General features: G+C 44.3%; 1 protein-coding gene across 1 annotated transcript in view; it reads right to left on the bottom strand.

The window, feature by feature from the left end:
• Galnt17 (polypeptide N-acetylgalactosaminyltransferase 17) overlaps positions 1-15,956 on the bottom strand; it is a 442,799-nt gene that overhangs the window by 264,855 nt on the left and 161,988 nt on the right. Inside the window, exon 2 of the mRNA XM_028870135.2 lies at positions 13,778-13,961. Coding sequence (XP_028725968.1) covers positions 13,778-13,961 — 184 coding nt within the window. The remainder of the gene's footprint in view (positions 1-13,777; positions 13,962-15,956) is intronic.

The following is a 15,956-nucleotide window of genomic DNA, read 5'->3' on the forward strand; positions in this document are numbered from 1 at the left end:
ATGTGATCAGCATGCATCTCTTTCTCTGCTTCCTGACTATGGATGTCATGTGATCAGCATGCATCTCTTTCTCTGCTTCCTGACTATGGATATCACGTGATCACCCACCTCACATTCCTGTGGCCCAGCCTTCCGTGCCATGACATACTGACCCCTCAAGCTATGAGCCAGAACAAACCCCCTTGATCTGCTTCTGTCAGGTATTTTGTCACTGTAAGGTGACAAGCCACTAATCCACATCACCAGTGCTTGTATGACTCCAACCTCCGTGCTCGCTCCAGACCCCGACCTGCATGTACCCAAGCTCAGCACAATGACATTCCACAGATGCCTCATACACTCATGCACAAGATAGACATTGCTGGGATATGATTGGCTAGAATCTGGGGGTGGGGAGGATAAAAGGAATGAGGACCCTTTCTTGGTGAAGCAAAATGAATTCCAAAGAACCCTGACATGTGGATTTATTAAGCAGGAGGCCTAAGGAGGAACCAGAGATAACAGCAGCAGGAATTGCTCATCAATAACACACGCTGTCTGAGCAGGGAGGCGTGGTATTAAAGTCTGCACAGAAGCCTCAGCAATTGCTTTAATAAGCAGACAGATTTCCCTGTACCAAGGTGGTCCCTGCCCCAGATTATGAGATAACCAAACACAGATAATCAACGCAGCGCCACCTGAATAGTACATCCGGACAAGAGATAGGATCCAGGAGTTATAAAGCTTTGGCTGGATTCTGGAGCCATCAACCTCACTCACACACACTGGCAAATGGTGAACGAAGCTGGACAGACGCACATCAGGTTGTCATCTCAAGGAAACTGTAACCATGGGAAACCAGGGACAAGCAGAGGTACCATCCTCTTCACGAAATATGAACCACAGGAGGATCCTTACTCCCAATTTAATGAAACCACTTCCACTGTACGTCCCCAAGCTTGAACCATCACACTTGGGGATGATGACGGCTCAGTGTCACAGTTTCTGCTTTTTAACATGGGAAACCCGCAATCCTAGCCTCAGTACCACAAATGCAAATTCGAATTCCAAGCCAGAAACTTCAACATGGACCACTGCATCCACATCCAGTTAGCTGCTGCATTTGGTTGATTCTCTGCAAGTCTTTCTTTCTCTTCTTCCTCATCCCTATTTTACAGTTCTGGGGATGGAACCCCGAGCTGTGCACACGCTGTACAACTCTAAGGCTAAGTCACACTCCTGGTCCCTCACTGGGGGATTCTAGGCCGGTGCTCTATGGCTGAGCTACACCCATCCCCTCACTAGTAGATACTAAGCAGGTGCTCTACTGCCGAGTCACACTCCCAATCCTGTTTTCCTTTTGTTTTGAGATGTTTTATTATTTTCCCACATGGCCTGTGACTCACTTTGTAACCCTGGCTGGCCTTGTGCTTTCTATTCATCTGTTTCAGTCCCCGAGTAACTGGGATGGACAGGCCTGTGGCACCAGGCCTGGCTGACTACCCAGGAAAATGTCAATACTATACCATTGGAGAAAAGATGACCTCTTCAATAGGCATCACTGAGCACATTCAGAAGAATGAAGTTAGAGCCCTGCTGTGGGATGGTCTGTATGTCAAATCTGTTGCTCTGATTGGTCAATAAATAAAACACTGATTAGCCAGTGGCCAGGCAGGAAGTATAGGCGGGACTAACAGAGAGGAGAATACAGAGAAAAGGAAGGCGGAAGGAGACACTTCCAGCCGCCGCCATGACAAGTAGCATGTGAAAATGCTGGTAAGCCACGAGCCACGTGGCAAGGTATAGATTTATGGAAATGGATTAATTTAAGCTATAAGAACAGTTAGCAAGCCGGGCGGTGGTGGCGCACGCCTTTAATCCCAGCACTCGGGAGGCAGAGCCAGGCGGATTGCTGTGAGTTCGAGGCCAGCCTGGGCTACCAAGTGAGCTCCAGGAAAGGCGCAAAACTACGCAGAGAAACCCTGTCTCGAAAAAACCAAAAAAAAAAAAAAAAAAAAAAAAGAACAGTTAGCAAGAAGCCTGCCACGGCCATACAGTTTGTAAGCAATATAAGTCTCTGTGTTTACTTGGTTGGGTCTGAGCAGCTGTGGGACTGGCGGGTGACAGAGATTTGTTCTGACTGTGGGCAAGGCAGGAAAACTCTAGCTACAGAGCCCCCTCTCTTATTACATACAAAATATATCCACTGAAAATGGATCAAAGGCCTCAATGTAAAACATCCATCTACTAAAAGAGGCTGCAGGAGGGGACTGGAAAGATGGCTCAGTAGTCAAGAGCACTTGCTGCTGCTCTTGCAGAGAACCAAGACATGCAATCAGCTGAGCTATCCATTGTCTGTTGTGAGTAGCCAAAGACAATGTGGCACATCTACATGGTGGAGTATTATGCGTCCAGAGAAAAATCAAATTCTCTTAATGGTTGCAGTAGGCATGGAGGTGGAAAATAGCATGTCAGGAAAAATAAGCCAGATACAGGAAGGCAAATACTGCACGTTCTCAATTATACATGGATGTGGTCTCATCAAATAGGGAGTGAAAAAAAAAGGGGGGGGTTACCAGAGGCTGGGGTAAGCTGCTAAGGCTTATGACCTGAGTTCAATCTCTAGCACCTACATGGAGCGAACCAGCACCCACAAGTTGTCCCCTGATTTCCACACATGTACCCGCAGCAGCCTACAGATCACTAGCTGTTAAGGACAAAGCTTCAAGGTCAGTACTGGCTTGATTTCTCCCTGTCCTATGACCAAAGTGTGTGGTGACTTCAGCAACAGGGTCCTACCTGCCATGAAGTTTGGGAAGACAAGTAGGAACAATGCTTATATCCCATATTATTTGGGTTATGTCTCTAGGGACACACACACACTATTCCCTGCCCTCCCCCACACACACACACTGATGAGATTTTGTTGTCTTTGTTGTTTTGAGACCAGATCTGTTTATGTAACCCTGCTATCTTCAAGCAAGGTGGAGACTGAGGATCAAGACTTGAGGTTGTCCTCTGACCATGCGCACATACACATACACATATACCCATGCATATACCTGTGTGTGCAAACACATGTGCACATGCACACACACACACACAGAGAGAGAGAGAGAGAAAGAGAGAGAGAGAGAGAGAGAGAGAGAGAGAGAGAGAGAGAGAGAGCTTTAAGGAATGCCACCAGAAGTGCTGGGGATGCAGCTCCTTGGCAGAACGTTTGCCTGCATGTGTGAGGCCCTGGGTTCCATTCCCACCTTCCCACAATACAGAATTGCTAATATACTGCACACAGTGGCCAGAAGCAGTGGTTCACTACACTTCTCATGAAGAGCCAGCAAAGCGGAGTCTGGGGACCCCATCGAAACATGAGCAACATTTAATGAGTCTGAAATTCCAGCTACCCTGATCTGATCATCACATATACATGCATCCAATTATCACCCCACGCTCCATAAACACACACGATTATTGTGTTGGATACAGAATTAAATAAATAAGACACAACGGGAAAAACAATCAAGGTCATTTCTGCAGGGCTCTCCTGCTCTCAGGACCCCTTGGTCTCTTATCTTTCTCTTTCTGGACCTGGCCCAAAGCACTTTAAATAGCCCACATGCCTTCCTACCCTCTTTGATGTCCTACAAACCTAGCTATGGTTTGCTCCTCCCTGACACCCAGGGGACTTCAGTCATGCAACCATTTTTAATAATTTATTTGAAAACAACAAAAAAAAGGAAATGGAAAATAAGAGACATGGACCAAGAGAATACGCATACAACCTGGAAAATAGACCACTCGTGTGAAAAAAACATCAAATGCAATGCATTCGCCTCCTCCTAAGGAGAGAGAGGGGATTGCTTACAAAATTATTCTGAAAAGGCCATTTTGTAAAAAAGAAAAAAAAATAAAGATGTACAGATATTTGGAACAAAAGCTCTCAAACCTGTGCCATATTCTGCAATAAATTCTCTGTGGATGGAGGGTGAAATGTAAGACAATCAGAGAAGACAAAACCGGAATGGAATATTTATAAGTATTGGGGAGGGATGCTATCTGCCTCAGCTTTAAAGCACTCGGGAAATGAAAACATGGAAAGATTGACAGTTCCAGATTCAGACGGATTTTAAAGTACCTGTCCAAGCCACAGAAGAGGATCCACAGAATTCAAATAAAGAGGAAAAACCAAGTTTTTGGCATGAGATTTGACAAGCAAGGGGTTAATTGTGCAACTACCTAGGATATCATTCATATTTATTAGAAAAACAATTTTCTCAAGTGCGGTAGGAATTAAAACAACTGGAGTTCTGTTTAAAGCTATAATGAAATCCATCTACTTTAATCCGCTCCCCAAACACAATCGTTGTGAGAGCTTTGGGGGGACTTAGCACAGGATGACACCCACTGGGAGACCACTTCCTTACAAGAGAGAAGATGTTCTAACCCCAGGCAGCTCTCTCGCCTGGACTCCAGAGCTCATTTTTAGAGAAGCTTATTCCAGGGATAAGCCCCTTGCCACTCTTGGACAGGGGTGTGGGGGTGTGGGGGTGTGGGGGGTGGGGGTGTGGGGTACTGATTTGCAAACAACACAGGTTATTTTGGTCATTTTTTGTGTGGCACTCTGATTTTGCAAAGGGTGACTTATCTTGTATAACCCGTGGGCAATTCTCCAAATCACCCCAAATTCCATTTTCAGATTTATCTCACAAAGAGCTTCCAAAAATAAACAAGAGAGCATGGGATAGTGCTGATCAGTAAAGCTGTTAAACTCCCTCACTGTATCTAATTTTCTTGCCTATAATATTCATCTTTATTTCTGCTGCAGTTCTTTATTCGTATGTGTGTATAAGTCAGGGGACAGCTTGCAAGAATTGGTTCTCTCCTTCTAATACGTGGGTTGCAGGAGTAAAACTCGGGTCACTGAGTTTTGCAGCAAGTGACTTTGTCCCATGAGCCATCTTGCCAGCCCACATATTATGTTTATATATATTGCATTTCTATTATAGTTTCACTGAAATTCTGTGGACTTATATTTTTGCCTTAATTGAACTTTTATTAAAATAGGGCATAAACTATTTTATATCACTTCTTGTATTCCCTATTTTTATGAACAACAATGACTAAGGTGTCATTTCTTGTTTTTTTTTTTTTTTTTTTTTTTTTTTTTTTTTTTTTTTTTGCTTGGTATTTATTTAAAAAACAACAACTCTGTGTGTGCACACATATGCGTAAAAGTGTGCATGTACAGATGGAGGCCGGGGATCCATGTCAGGCATCTTTTTCCTTGATTCTCCACCTTACTTTTTAAGACAAGGTCTTTCACTGGATTCAGAATTCAGCAAATGTCCCTCAGCTGGTTTGTCAGCAAAATCCAGAGGGCCGGCCATCCGTTCCCACTCCCACGACAATATGGTTATAGATGTGTGCTACCACTTCCAGCCCTGGGTGTGTGCTGGAGATCTGAACTCAGGTCTTCTTGCTTACCAACTGAGCCATCACCCCAGCCCTGGTTTTACTTTGTTTCTTTGGTGTGCTGGCTAGTCTTATCTCAATCTGACACAAGCTAGAGCTATTTGAAAAAGAGGAAAACTTAATTGAGAAAATGCCCCTAGCAGATTGGCCTCTTGTTAAGTCTATGTATGTTCCTGATTAATGATTGATGTGGGAGGGCCCAACTCACTGTGGGGTGGGGCCACCCCTGATCTGGCCCTCAGTACTGTCAGAAAATAGGCTGAGCAATCCATGTGAGCAAGCCAGTAAGCAGCATTCCTCCGTGGTTTCTTCTGTCATTGTTGGCTATGATGTGTCTTGATAAGAGGTAATGCCATATGGAATAATAAGCAAGCTTGCCTTAATTCCCACCTCGGTTCTCCTCAGTGATGGACGATGACCTGAGCTCGTAGGTCGAATAGACACGTTCACCCAAGTTCCTTTTGGTCAGAGTGTTTTTTTGTTTTGTTTTGTTTTTTTGACAGGCACAAACATGGGGAAACCCAGCAACATGTCTGTCACCCCGACCTCACTCCCTTTCTTTCTATTTCTAACCCAAAAAATTTAAATTACTGCTGCCCAGTGGAATTTGACTTTTTGTTGGATCGATGGTCCGCACATAACCACAGCTGCAGTGAATGCATGTCCACAACAGCCAACTCCTGTCCACGTGACAGCGCTTTATAACAGTTCTCCCCCACCTCCAGCTCTCACATCCCTTGCACCCCCTCTTCCACCATGTTCCCTAAGCCTTGGATGAGGGGTGATACAGGTGGATAGACCTGCATTTTTTTTCCTCTCTCCAATTTTTCCAACTCCTTTTATCACTACTTATCCAAACGATTTCCTCAATGCTATTTTCCAACCCTTCACAGACTTGCCTATTTTTGCTCAATTTTAAACTTAGGGGATTTATTTTGATTATGGTTATTTCTGTAACAGAAATGTTCTCATTTTGTAAACAAAGCATCCTGTGATCCCTGGAAGTCAATTATAGTTTTAAAGTCTAGAGTCTCTGCCTCCACAGAATGCCATTTGTTATTATTGTTAAGGTTTGTTTTTGATTTTTTCTCTTTGTTGCTGTTGTTGTTTATGTTCATTTGTCGATAACAGACTCTTTGATAGGATGTCTGGAGCTTCTATCTCTCTTGTCTCAGAGTATGTGTGATTGGACTGGGGAGATAATTTAGTCAGTGAAGTGCTTTTCTTGCAAGCTTGAGGACCTGAGTCTGACCCTAAGAACCCACACAGAAATCCAGGCATGGTGGTCACACCTGTAATCCAACACTGAGGAAATGGAGACAGGAGGATCCCTAGGGTTTGCCTGTTAGTCTAATACAGGAGAGCCACAGTCCCAGTAACAGACCCTGCCTCAAATAAACAAGTGGAAAACTCTAAGCACCAAGACTGGAGATTGACCTGCATCCTCCACAAATACACACACACACACACACACACACACACACACACCACACCACACCACACCACATGCACGCACGCGCACATGTGCACATATACACACATCGCAATCAAAAAATGAGTAACATCATATAAAGGTGGATTTTAACAACCGTCATTCCACATGAACTGCCATCCTGAGTCACCCCCTGTCATCCATTGGCCTCTTCTTTAAGCTGGGTTGGTTCCTGCCAAGTGGATTCTGCAAATGTTTACACACAGCAGTGGGAGAGCCTAGAGAGGTCACAAAGCTGAAAAGTCTCTCCATTGAGTATATTCTGACATAGGCTACCTCCATACACTAGAGTTTAGAGGGTAAAGGACAGGGACAAGCTCCGGCTGTGCAGATGTGAAGGCAGGTGTCCTGGATAGCTTTAGCTGTCACCTTGACAGAGTTTAGAGTCATAGGAGAAAAGCCTCAATTGAAAGATCACCCAGATCAGACTAGCCTGTGGGGCCATATCTGTGGGGGGACTGTCTTAATTGTTCATTGATGTAGGTAGGAGAACACAGCCCACTGTGGGCAGCACCATTGCTAGACGGGTGGTCCTGGCTTGTATCTAAGTATGAACACGCCAATAAATGAGCATGTGAGGTTCCTCATGGTTTCTGTTTCAAGTATTTCTGTTTTGAGCTCCTCCCTTGGATTTCTGCCCTGACTTCCCTGGATGAAGAACTGTGACCTGGAAGTGTAAGATGAAATCAACCCTTTCCTCCCCCAGTTGATTTTGGTCAGAATGGTCCCTCACAGCAATAGAAAAGAAACTAGAACAACAGGAAAGAGGAATATGACTACAATCCTCCCATTCTTACCCACATCCAGCCATAAGAAAAACCTGCCTTGTCTTGTAAAGGTCCTGAGTGGTAGTATATGGCTTTTCTTTCAGAAATCATGTGACCCATCCTGTCTTCATTTGGAAGCAGAGATAACACTTGGCCTGGTAGCTATGACAACAGCTATGACAAAAACACAGTGATAGATGATAGATAGCTAGGCCTGTGGTATTAGTAATGGAGTTAGCATTCCTAAGAGAAGGAGGGAGTTGAGGCTCTTAGGACCATCACCAAGGATCCCAGCCACTACTCTTTTTGCCTCACCACCAGCTGCAAAGGATCTTGGGAGATGTTAGACTACCTAGGGAATGGAAGACGAAGGCGAGTCTCCATGATGCAGCATCCATGAGGTCGCCATCCATTATGGCGTGGGCTTTTGGTGGCACAGCTGCTCTTGGGTCATTCATGCCCCTGTAAATAGCCTGTCTCCTGTGCTATGAAAGCAAGCCCCAAAAACTCATTGGTTGACCAAGTTGGACTTCGGTGGAATCATTCCTTTGATCTGGTGCCAGAGCTCTACCTTGGATGAGGAGGCATTCATTGTTCACGTCTCCCCTGGAAAGCTAGTGCCCCAGTGGGTCTCTGGGGTTCCCATCAGCTTGTATTCTTCTGCCCTAATAATCTGGTGAGGGGTTAGTTTTAACTATCAACTTGGCAACGGAGAATCACCTCAGGAGGAAACCTGCTTCCATCAGGTTGGCCTGTGTATGAGTATCTTGATTGTTCATTGAGGTGGGAGGGCCCACCCTGAATGTGAGCAGCTGTATTTTAGGGGCTGGGCTCTGTGTGTATAAAAGTAACTGAGTGCTACCAGCAAGCAAATAAGTTAGAGTGTATTTTTTCTTTGTTCTTAGCTATGGACGTGACGTGACTAGATGCTTGAGTCCCTGCCTGAAATTCCCTGGAATGATGCGCTGGGCCTTGGAATTAGAAGCCAAAGGAATCCTTCTTCCTTAAATTGCTTTTTGTAAGGGTATTTATCACAGCCATAGAAATCACACTGAAAATGAATCTCTGCCCATTTCATGTGGGAGGGTAGGTCTCAGTTTCTCCAACTGGCTGCCAACTACCACTTATTCATTCTCTTCCCATCTTCCAGTCCTGTAGGTGTTTTGGTGACATCACCAACTCTTAGTTAGGGTTTCTATTACTGTGAAGAGATGTCATGACCATGGCAACTCTTATAAAGTAGAACACTTAATTGAGGTGGCTCTCTTACAGTTTCAGAGGTTCAGTCCATTATCATCATGGCAGGGAGCATGGCGGTGTGCCTGCAGACATAATGCTGGAGTTATAGCTGAGAGTCTTACATCTTGCAGGCAACAGGAAGTCGACTGAGACACTGGGTGGTCTCCTGGGCACAGAAAACCTCAAAGCCCACCCCCACAGTGACACACTTTCTCCAACAAAGCCATATTCAGTTCAACAAAACCACACCTCCTAATAGTGCCACTCCCTGTGAGATTAGGGGGAGGCAATCACATTCAAACTATCACACCAACCATCTTGTTAGTTTTCCCTTTTCATGCTCTGTGCCTCTTTCCCATCATTTTAGCAGCTTCAGGAGGAACCAGACATAAAGGTGAGTTCACTCTACCAAGCTGTACCCCTCGGAGATGCTGAGACTTTCTACCGCAGAGAACCACACCCAAAGTTTGCTTGCTGTTCCCCTGGTCTGGTCCATTCGTATCTGCCTCTCCTCTTCAGATGTTTGATCCCATGTATCCTTTGAGCTTTCCTTAGCTTTGGGATATTGCCTCAAGCAAGAGATGCTCAGACCCTCCCTTCACACCCTGTGTGCACAGCTGCCATGGCTACTGTAGACCACTGTTCTCCAGGAATGACATGGACTTTGATCCCTGTAAGAGACTGGTGTTAGATGGAATGGATGAAAGTTCCATCACGAGGGAGAGAGGGTTACAAGGCCCCACTCCTCCCTGAGGACTTATTGGCCGTTAATGGTTGCTGGGGAAGGGAGGCATTTTCTTTGGTAGTGTTGCCATTGGAGTTTACTCATGCTCCTGTAAGTAACCTCAAGTAAATTCGTTGTGCACCAAGCATTGGGTGGAATCATTTTGATGCTCTGACATGGGTGCCTGGGATGGTTAATCTCAACTGCCATCTTGATGTGATGGGACTTCAAACGACTATACAAAACAATCCTCGTGGTATCTGTTTTCTAGAAAGAGTTAACTGGATTGGAAAGATATCCCCTGAATGTGGGTGGCAGCATCCCATGAAGTAGGTTTCCATACTGAATAAGATGAAGACAGTGAAGTGAGTATCAATATTCATCTCTCTCCCTCCACTTCCTGACTGTGGATGCCATGTGAGCAGCTGCCTCACACTCCTGCCGCCATGCCTTCCCCGCCATGATAGACTGTACTTTCGAACTGTGAGCCAAAATGAACTCTTTCTTCCTTCCTTCCTTCCTTCCTTTCTTTTTTTCTTTCTTTCTTTCTTTCTTCCTTTCTTTCTTTAAGTTTCTTCTTATTAGACATTTTGTCACAGCAACGAGAAAAATCTCCCTATCATGAGAGAACAGACATTTGTTATTCTCATCAGGAATAGTTGCACAACAGGGTCTCACATCATAGAGGTCACCTTGCACTGGTAGGATGCCCTTGCTTGCCTGGTTCCCTCCACAGACAAGAAATGAGTAGACCAGGACTATGTCCCTTGCAAGAATCCATCTCCACGGTGCAGCCCATCACTTGGTGCATCATAGATGCTCATTGGCCTCTGTTCAGTGGAGCCATTTCTAATACACTGCATGTTGGGGGCCCTTCCAGCCTCATCAGAGAGCAAAAAAACAGGGCTGTGTTTATTTGCCAACATGGAAATAAGAAAGGCTAATCAGAAAGCACCAGGAAGTGAAAACCGCCAGATGTTTTCTGAGAACACAAGTCCAGGAAGACAAAATAGCATGCAACGGGGGTGATGTATATTTTTCCTAGTGATTCAAAATGAATGTGCGCTTATTAGGCAGAGAGAGAGATTTAACGGGTTTCTCGGCTAATGCTGTAATTTTAAATCCATTTAAGATAATTTTCTTTATCTTGAATTTATTTTTCTCAGTAACCAGGATACTTAACTGATTTGCACAAAACCCATTTGAAAAAAAGAAATAATCTACTGCAAGCGAGGGCACATTCTAAATGGGAATAAAAAGGAGACACTGAAAATCTAAAGAAAATGAAGATTTGAGAAACCAGAGTGAGCTCTTACATAGTAAATAGGGACTTTCAAAGCTCCAGTTTGGACGGGGGAAGGGTGCCAAGCCCCACCCTTGGTGGAGGAGCTTTTGGAATTTGGTGGCTGCTAAGTGTGGGAAGGTCACACTCTTCTTTGGGTACACACTCTTCTTTGGGTACATGGACTGGTAGGTTACCTGTGGCCCAGTGGATGTCCCCACACCCACATGCTTGTAAGTAGAAGATATAATGTTGGGACATGTTGAGGGATATATATGGGGAGTTTGGGAATGGTGGTAGATATGGCCATATTTCGTTGTCTACATGTATGAAGTTCTCAAGAATAATAAAAGACCCAATAACAACAAAAAAGGAATTGCTAAAACTCTTTGAAAGATAATGCTACAATGTCGATCTAGAGAAGTGGTTCTCAATCTGTGAGTCGTGACCCTTTGGAGGTAGAATGACCCTTTCAAAGACCATCTGAAAACACAGATATTTACATTATGATTCATAACAGTAGCAAAATTACAGTAATGAAATAGCAACAAAAATAATTTTATGGTTGGGGGTCACCACAACACGAGGAACTGTATTGAAGGGTCACAGCATTAGGAAGGCTAAGAACCACTGATCTAGGGCCTCCAACATTTTTCCTTTAGATTCAAAGTTTGGAATGGAAGTAAGCACCAGATCAATATATAGACACAAATGAGAAAAGATTACACACAACAATAAAACATCGAAAATACTCTAAATTTCCAATTACAGACAAAATGACCATAACGTATCATATCAAAAGCTTGTGAGGCTGAAGAGATGGCTTAGAGGGTAAAAAAGCTTGCTGTGAAACCATGAAGACCTGAGTTTGCTCCCTAGCAACCATGAACATGCCAAGGTTGGCAACATACCCTTGTAACCCTAGCTCTGGGAAGACAGAGGCAGGAGAATCTCACTGGCCGGTCAGCTAGCCCAAGTGAATCAGCGAGCTTCACATTCAGTGAGAGACTCTGCCTCAAAAACTAAGGTAGAGAGAGAAAGAAGATAGCTGACATCAATGTCTGTCCTCCACATCTGCATGTACACCCCCCTACATACACACACACACACACACACACACACACACACACGTGTATACACAGGAACACAAACATTTACACATGTGCTTGTGATAGGATGTCAAGTTAAAAACAAAACGAAACAAAACAAAACTGATACATCAATTGTAGCTAGAGTTTTCCTGCCTTGCCCACAGTCAGGACAAATCTTTGTCACCCGCCAGTCCCACAGCCGCTCAGACCCAATCAAGTAAACACAGAGACTTATATTGCTTACAAACTGTGTGGCCATGGCAGGCTTCTTGCTAACTGTTCTTATAGCTTAAATTAATCCATTTCCATAAATCTATACCTTGCCACGTGGCTTACCAGCATCTTCACATTCTGCTTGTCCTGGCAGTGACTCCTTCTGCCTTCCTGTTCTTTCTTTTCTCCTCTCTGTTAGTCCCGCCTATACTTCCTGCCTAGCCACAGGCCAATCAGTATTTTATTTATTGACCAATCAGAGCAACACATTTACCATACAGAACATCCCACAGCAATCAATTACTCATAATCTATAGAAAACAGACTCAATGGTAATATTTTAATGTGGTCATATATTGGTACATGATAGTCTATAGTACTATCAATATGCTAGTGGCTCATGTCTGTAATTCCCACATCTGGGCAAGCAGGGAGCTAAGGCAGGAGGATTGATCATGAGTTTGAGGCCAACTTGGACTACATAATCAATTTGAGCTAGCCTGGGCTACATGCTCTTCAAAGCCAATAAATGCATAAAATGAAGTTCAACAGATAGATGATAGAACAGGTAGATGACAGATATAGATAGGTAGACAGACAGACAGACAGACAGATAGATAGATAGATAGATAGACAGACAAATAGATAATGGCGAAATAAAAGATAATAATAGATATTAAAACTAAAAAATCTAAATTAAAATAGATATTAAATTTAATTTAATATTAAATTAAAACAATTGCCATGTTTAAGTTAGGATGCTATGGTGATATTTTAAATTTAAAAACTTTCAGGCCGGGCGGTGGTGGCGCACGCCTTTAATCCCAGCACTCGGGAGGCAGAGCCAGGCGGATCTCTGTGAGTTCGAGGCCAGCCTGGGCTACCAAGTGAGTCCCAGGAAAGGTGCAAAGCTACACTGAGAAACCCTGTCTCGAAAAACCAAAAAAAAAAAAAAAAAACTTTCATATTGAGAATCTTTATGTTTTTAAATTACTTTTTTTTCCGGAGCTGAGGACTAAACCCAGGGCCTTATGCTTGCTAGGCAGCAAGCGCTCTACCACTGAGCCAAATCCTCAACCCCTTAAGTTACTTTTATGACAGTTGTACTTTCTATTTTCTAAGATGGCATCATGTATCCCAGGCTGATCTCAAACTAACTACTTAGCCAAAGTTAGCCTCCTAACTCAGTCCTGAGTTCCTGACAGTCCTGGCTCCACTTCTCCAGTGCTGAAATTGGGGGGCGAGGGTGCACTACCACTCCTGTGGAGTCTGGGATGGCACCTAGGGCTTCATTCTAGAACCCATGCTAGGCAAGCATGATACCATTTGAGCCACATCACCAGCCATTAACTTTTTAAATTAGCTAATATTTTCTAAGCAACAAAAGTCCTTGGTTGACTGATTATAGCAGAGACAGAGCAAAATAGAAGATCCCTCTGTGGTTACAAACAGATGAGAAAGTATCACAGAATAAGGCAAAGCTAGCCAGCTCCTTGCCAGGGCTCAGCTGTAACTTACTTAGTGGGCCGATAATCTGGAATAGACCGATCCAAGGAGATCTTTTCACTGAGGTAGGAATTGTAGCCATACTTCTCATGAGGTCCTTTGGCTTTTTCTTCTTCAGAGGGGGAAAGGGTGGCAGGAAGACCCCCTTTACCCCGCCCACCATACCCTTCGATGAGCCCAAGGGACTTGGATAACCCTAAAAAGAAGAAAGAAAATGAGTTATTCTAAAACACCTCCCCTAGATACATCATGCGACCTCCGATAGAGCTTCAAATAAGATTTTAACACATCTTAGCACAGAAAAAAACTATGACCTCAGTTTACACATCCTATATATGTGCTTAGAGAATATGTATCCAGAGGCAGGGTCTGATGTAGCTTGGGCTGGCTTTGAACTCACTATGTAGTTTAGGATGACCTTGAACTCTTGATCTTCCTGCCTCCACCTCCTGTGTGCTGGCAATATAGGGCTGCATCTCAAGTATCCAGTTCATGTGGTAGTGGGCATATTTCTATGATGAGAAAGGCCCAGGCTGTGCTGGGCTCCGGGGTTCACATCTGAATATCTACTAGGAGCCTCACTCTTCTTTTGGAAACACATGGAAACAGAGGCTACCAAGACCTGGAGAAATACACACCAAGAGGAACCTAAGAAGTGGGATGAATGTGGGGCATCACCTGTGCCCATCGCCCCTTTTTCTTTGGGACCATCTCAGCCAGATTAGGTCTGCAGGAAGGGGAAGGTTGCAGGCACCTCATAGACCTAATAAATATCAGGAAGCACCAGGCTGCAGGTAGATGGGTGCATGGGGGGGGGGGCTGGGGAGTATTGCTGCAGTTGAACTAGGAAAGAACAGATTAATTTTACCATGAGCTAAAAGCACAAGCCAGGACTTGACGTGACTCTTCGCCTAGCGGTTTTATTTAAGTTCCATTTCAATGGCAAAGGGAAACACAAAGCATCTGAGGATAAATCACAGAGAAGAGAAAAAATCCCATAAGCACCGGGCGGTGGTGGCGCACGCCTTTAATCCCAGCACTCGGGAGGCAGAGTCAGGCGGATCTCTGTGAGTTCGAGGCCAGCCTGGGCTATCAAGTGAGTTCCAGGAAAGGCACAAAGCTACACAGAGAAACCCTGTCTCGAAAAATCAAAAAATAAATAAATAAATAAATAAATAAATAAATAAATAAATAAATAAATAAATAAATAAAAGCCCATAAGCATGATAACCAATGATATAAGCAGGAGCCCTCCATGGCAACCCTCTCTGAGCACCGCTGCCCTCAGGATATTGGTAGGTCCCTATCCATTGTCACAGTATTCCATAAAGACCTCGAGGGGTAAGTAGAGATGGCAGAAGTGTGAGAGGTTGAATTACTCAGCTAGGAAAATTTGTGCTTATGGCTCTCACTGACTGCAAACGGACAAGCCACTTAGTATACACACACATGCACACACTCTGGAATCCCAGGAATTGAACCAGGGCCTCTGACACACTACACAATTTTTTTATCACTGAATCACATACTCAGTTCCTTCTGGAGGATTCTAGGCAAGCACTCTACTGCTGGTCTAGGTCCCTAGTCCTTCACCAGGTGATTCTACGGAAGTGCTTTTCCACTGAGTCACACCCCCACCCTTCATTTCCACTATGGGCAGCATGAATATAAATCACCGTGTTCCTTGGCTTTAAGAGTAGGCAGCTATTAATCCCAAGTGGACTCAAACTTCACAGGAAGACATCCCTGGGGAAGTCAAAGCTAACAGTTCCTCATGGGTCATGTGAGATTCAGCATCACAAAACACCAAGGTGCACCATCAATTCCAGGCATTGCTACAAATGGGAATGCATTTGTGTAACAAAAAATAATCAAAAGCAGCTTGACTCAACCCAGGGCAGCATTGTGCAGCCTGTGGGTGGTTCCTGTGGTTTAGTGTGTTCTTCTCATACCTGGACTCTGAGCTCTTAGGCCCCATCCCAGCAGAGACCCCATCAAACTGAGATGTTTACTTCTTGCCTACATCTTTGTCTTCAGCTATGAGGTCCACTTAGAAGTAGAAAAAAGGCCCAAATAGCATCAGCTTTGCCCAACGTTCAAACAATGCCTTCAGTCAAACACAAGCGCTTTTGTTCTATTTTGAAATCATGTGGTGCCAAGGCAAGGCAGTGTGCACACGGAATCCCGTCAC

The sequence above is a fragment of the Peromyscus leucopus genome, chromosome 23 (genome assembly GCF_004664715.2).
Source record: "Peromyscus leucopus breed LL Stock chromosome 23, UCI_PerLeu_2.1, whole genome shotgun sequence".
NCBI classification, from domain to species: Eukaryota; Metazoa; Chordata; class Mammalia; order Rodentia; family Cricetidae; genus Peromyscus; species Peromyscus leucopus.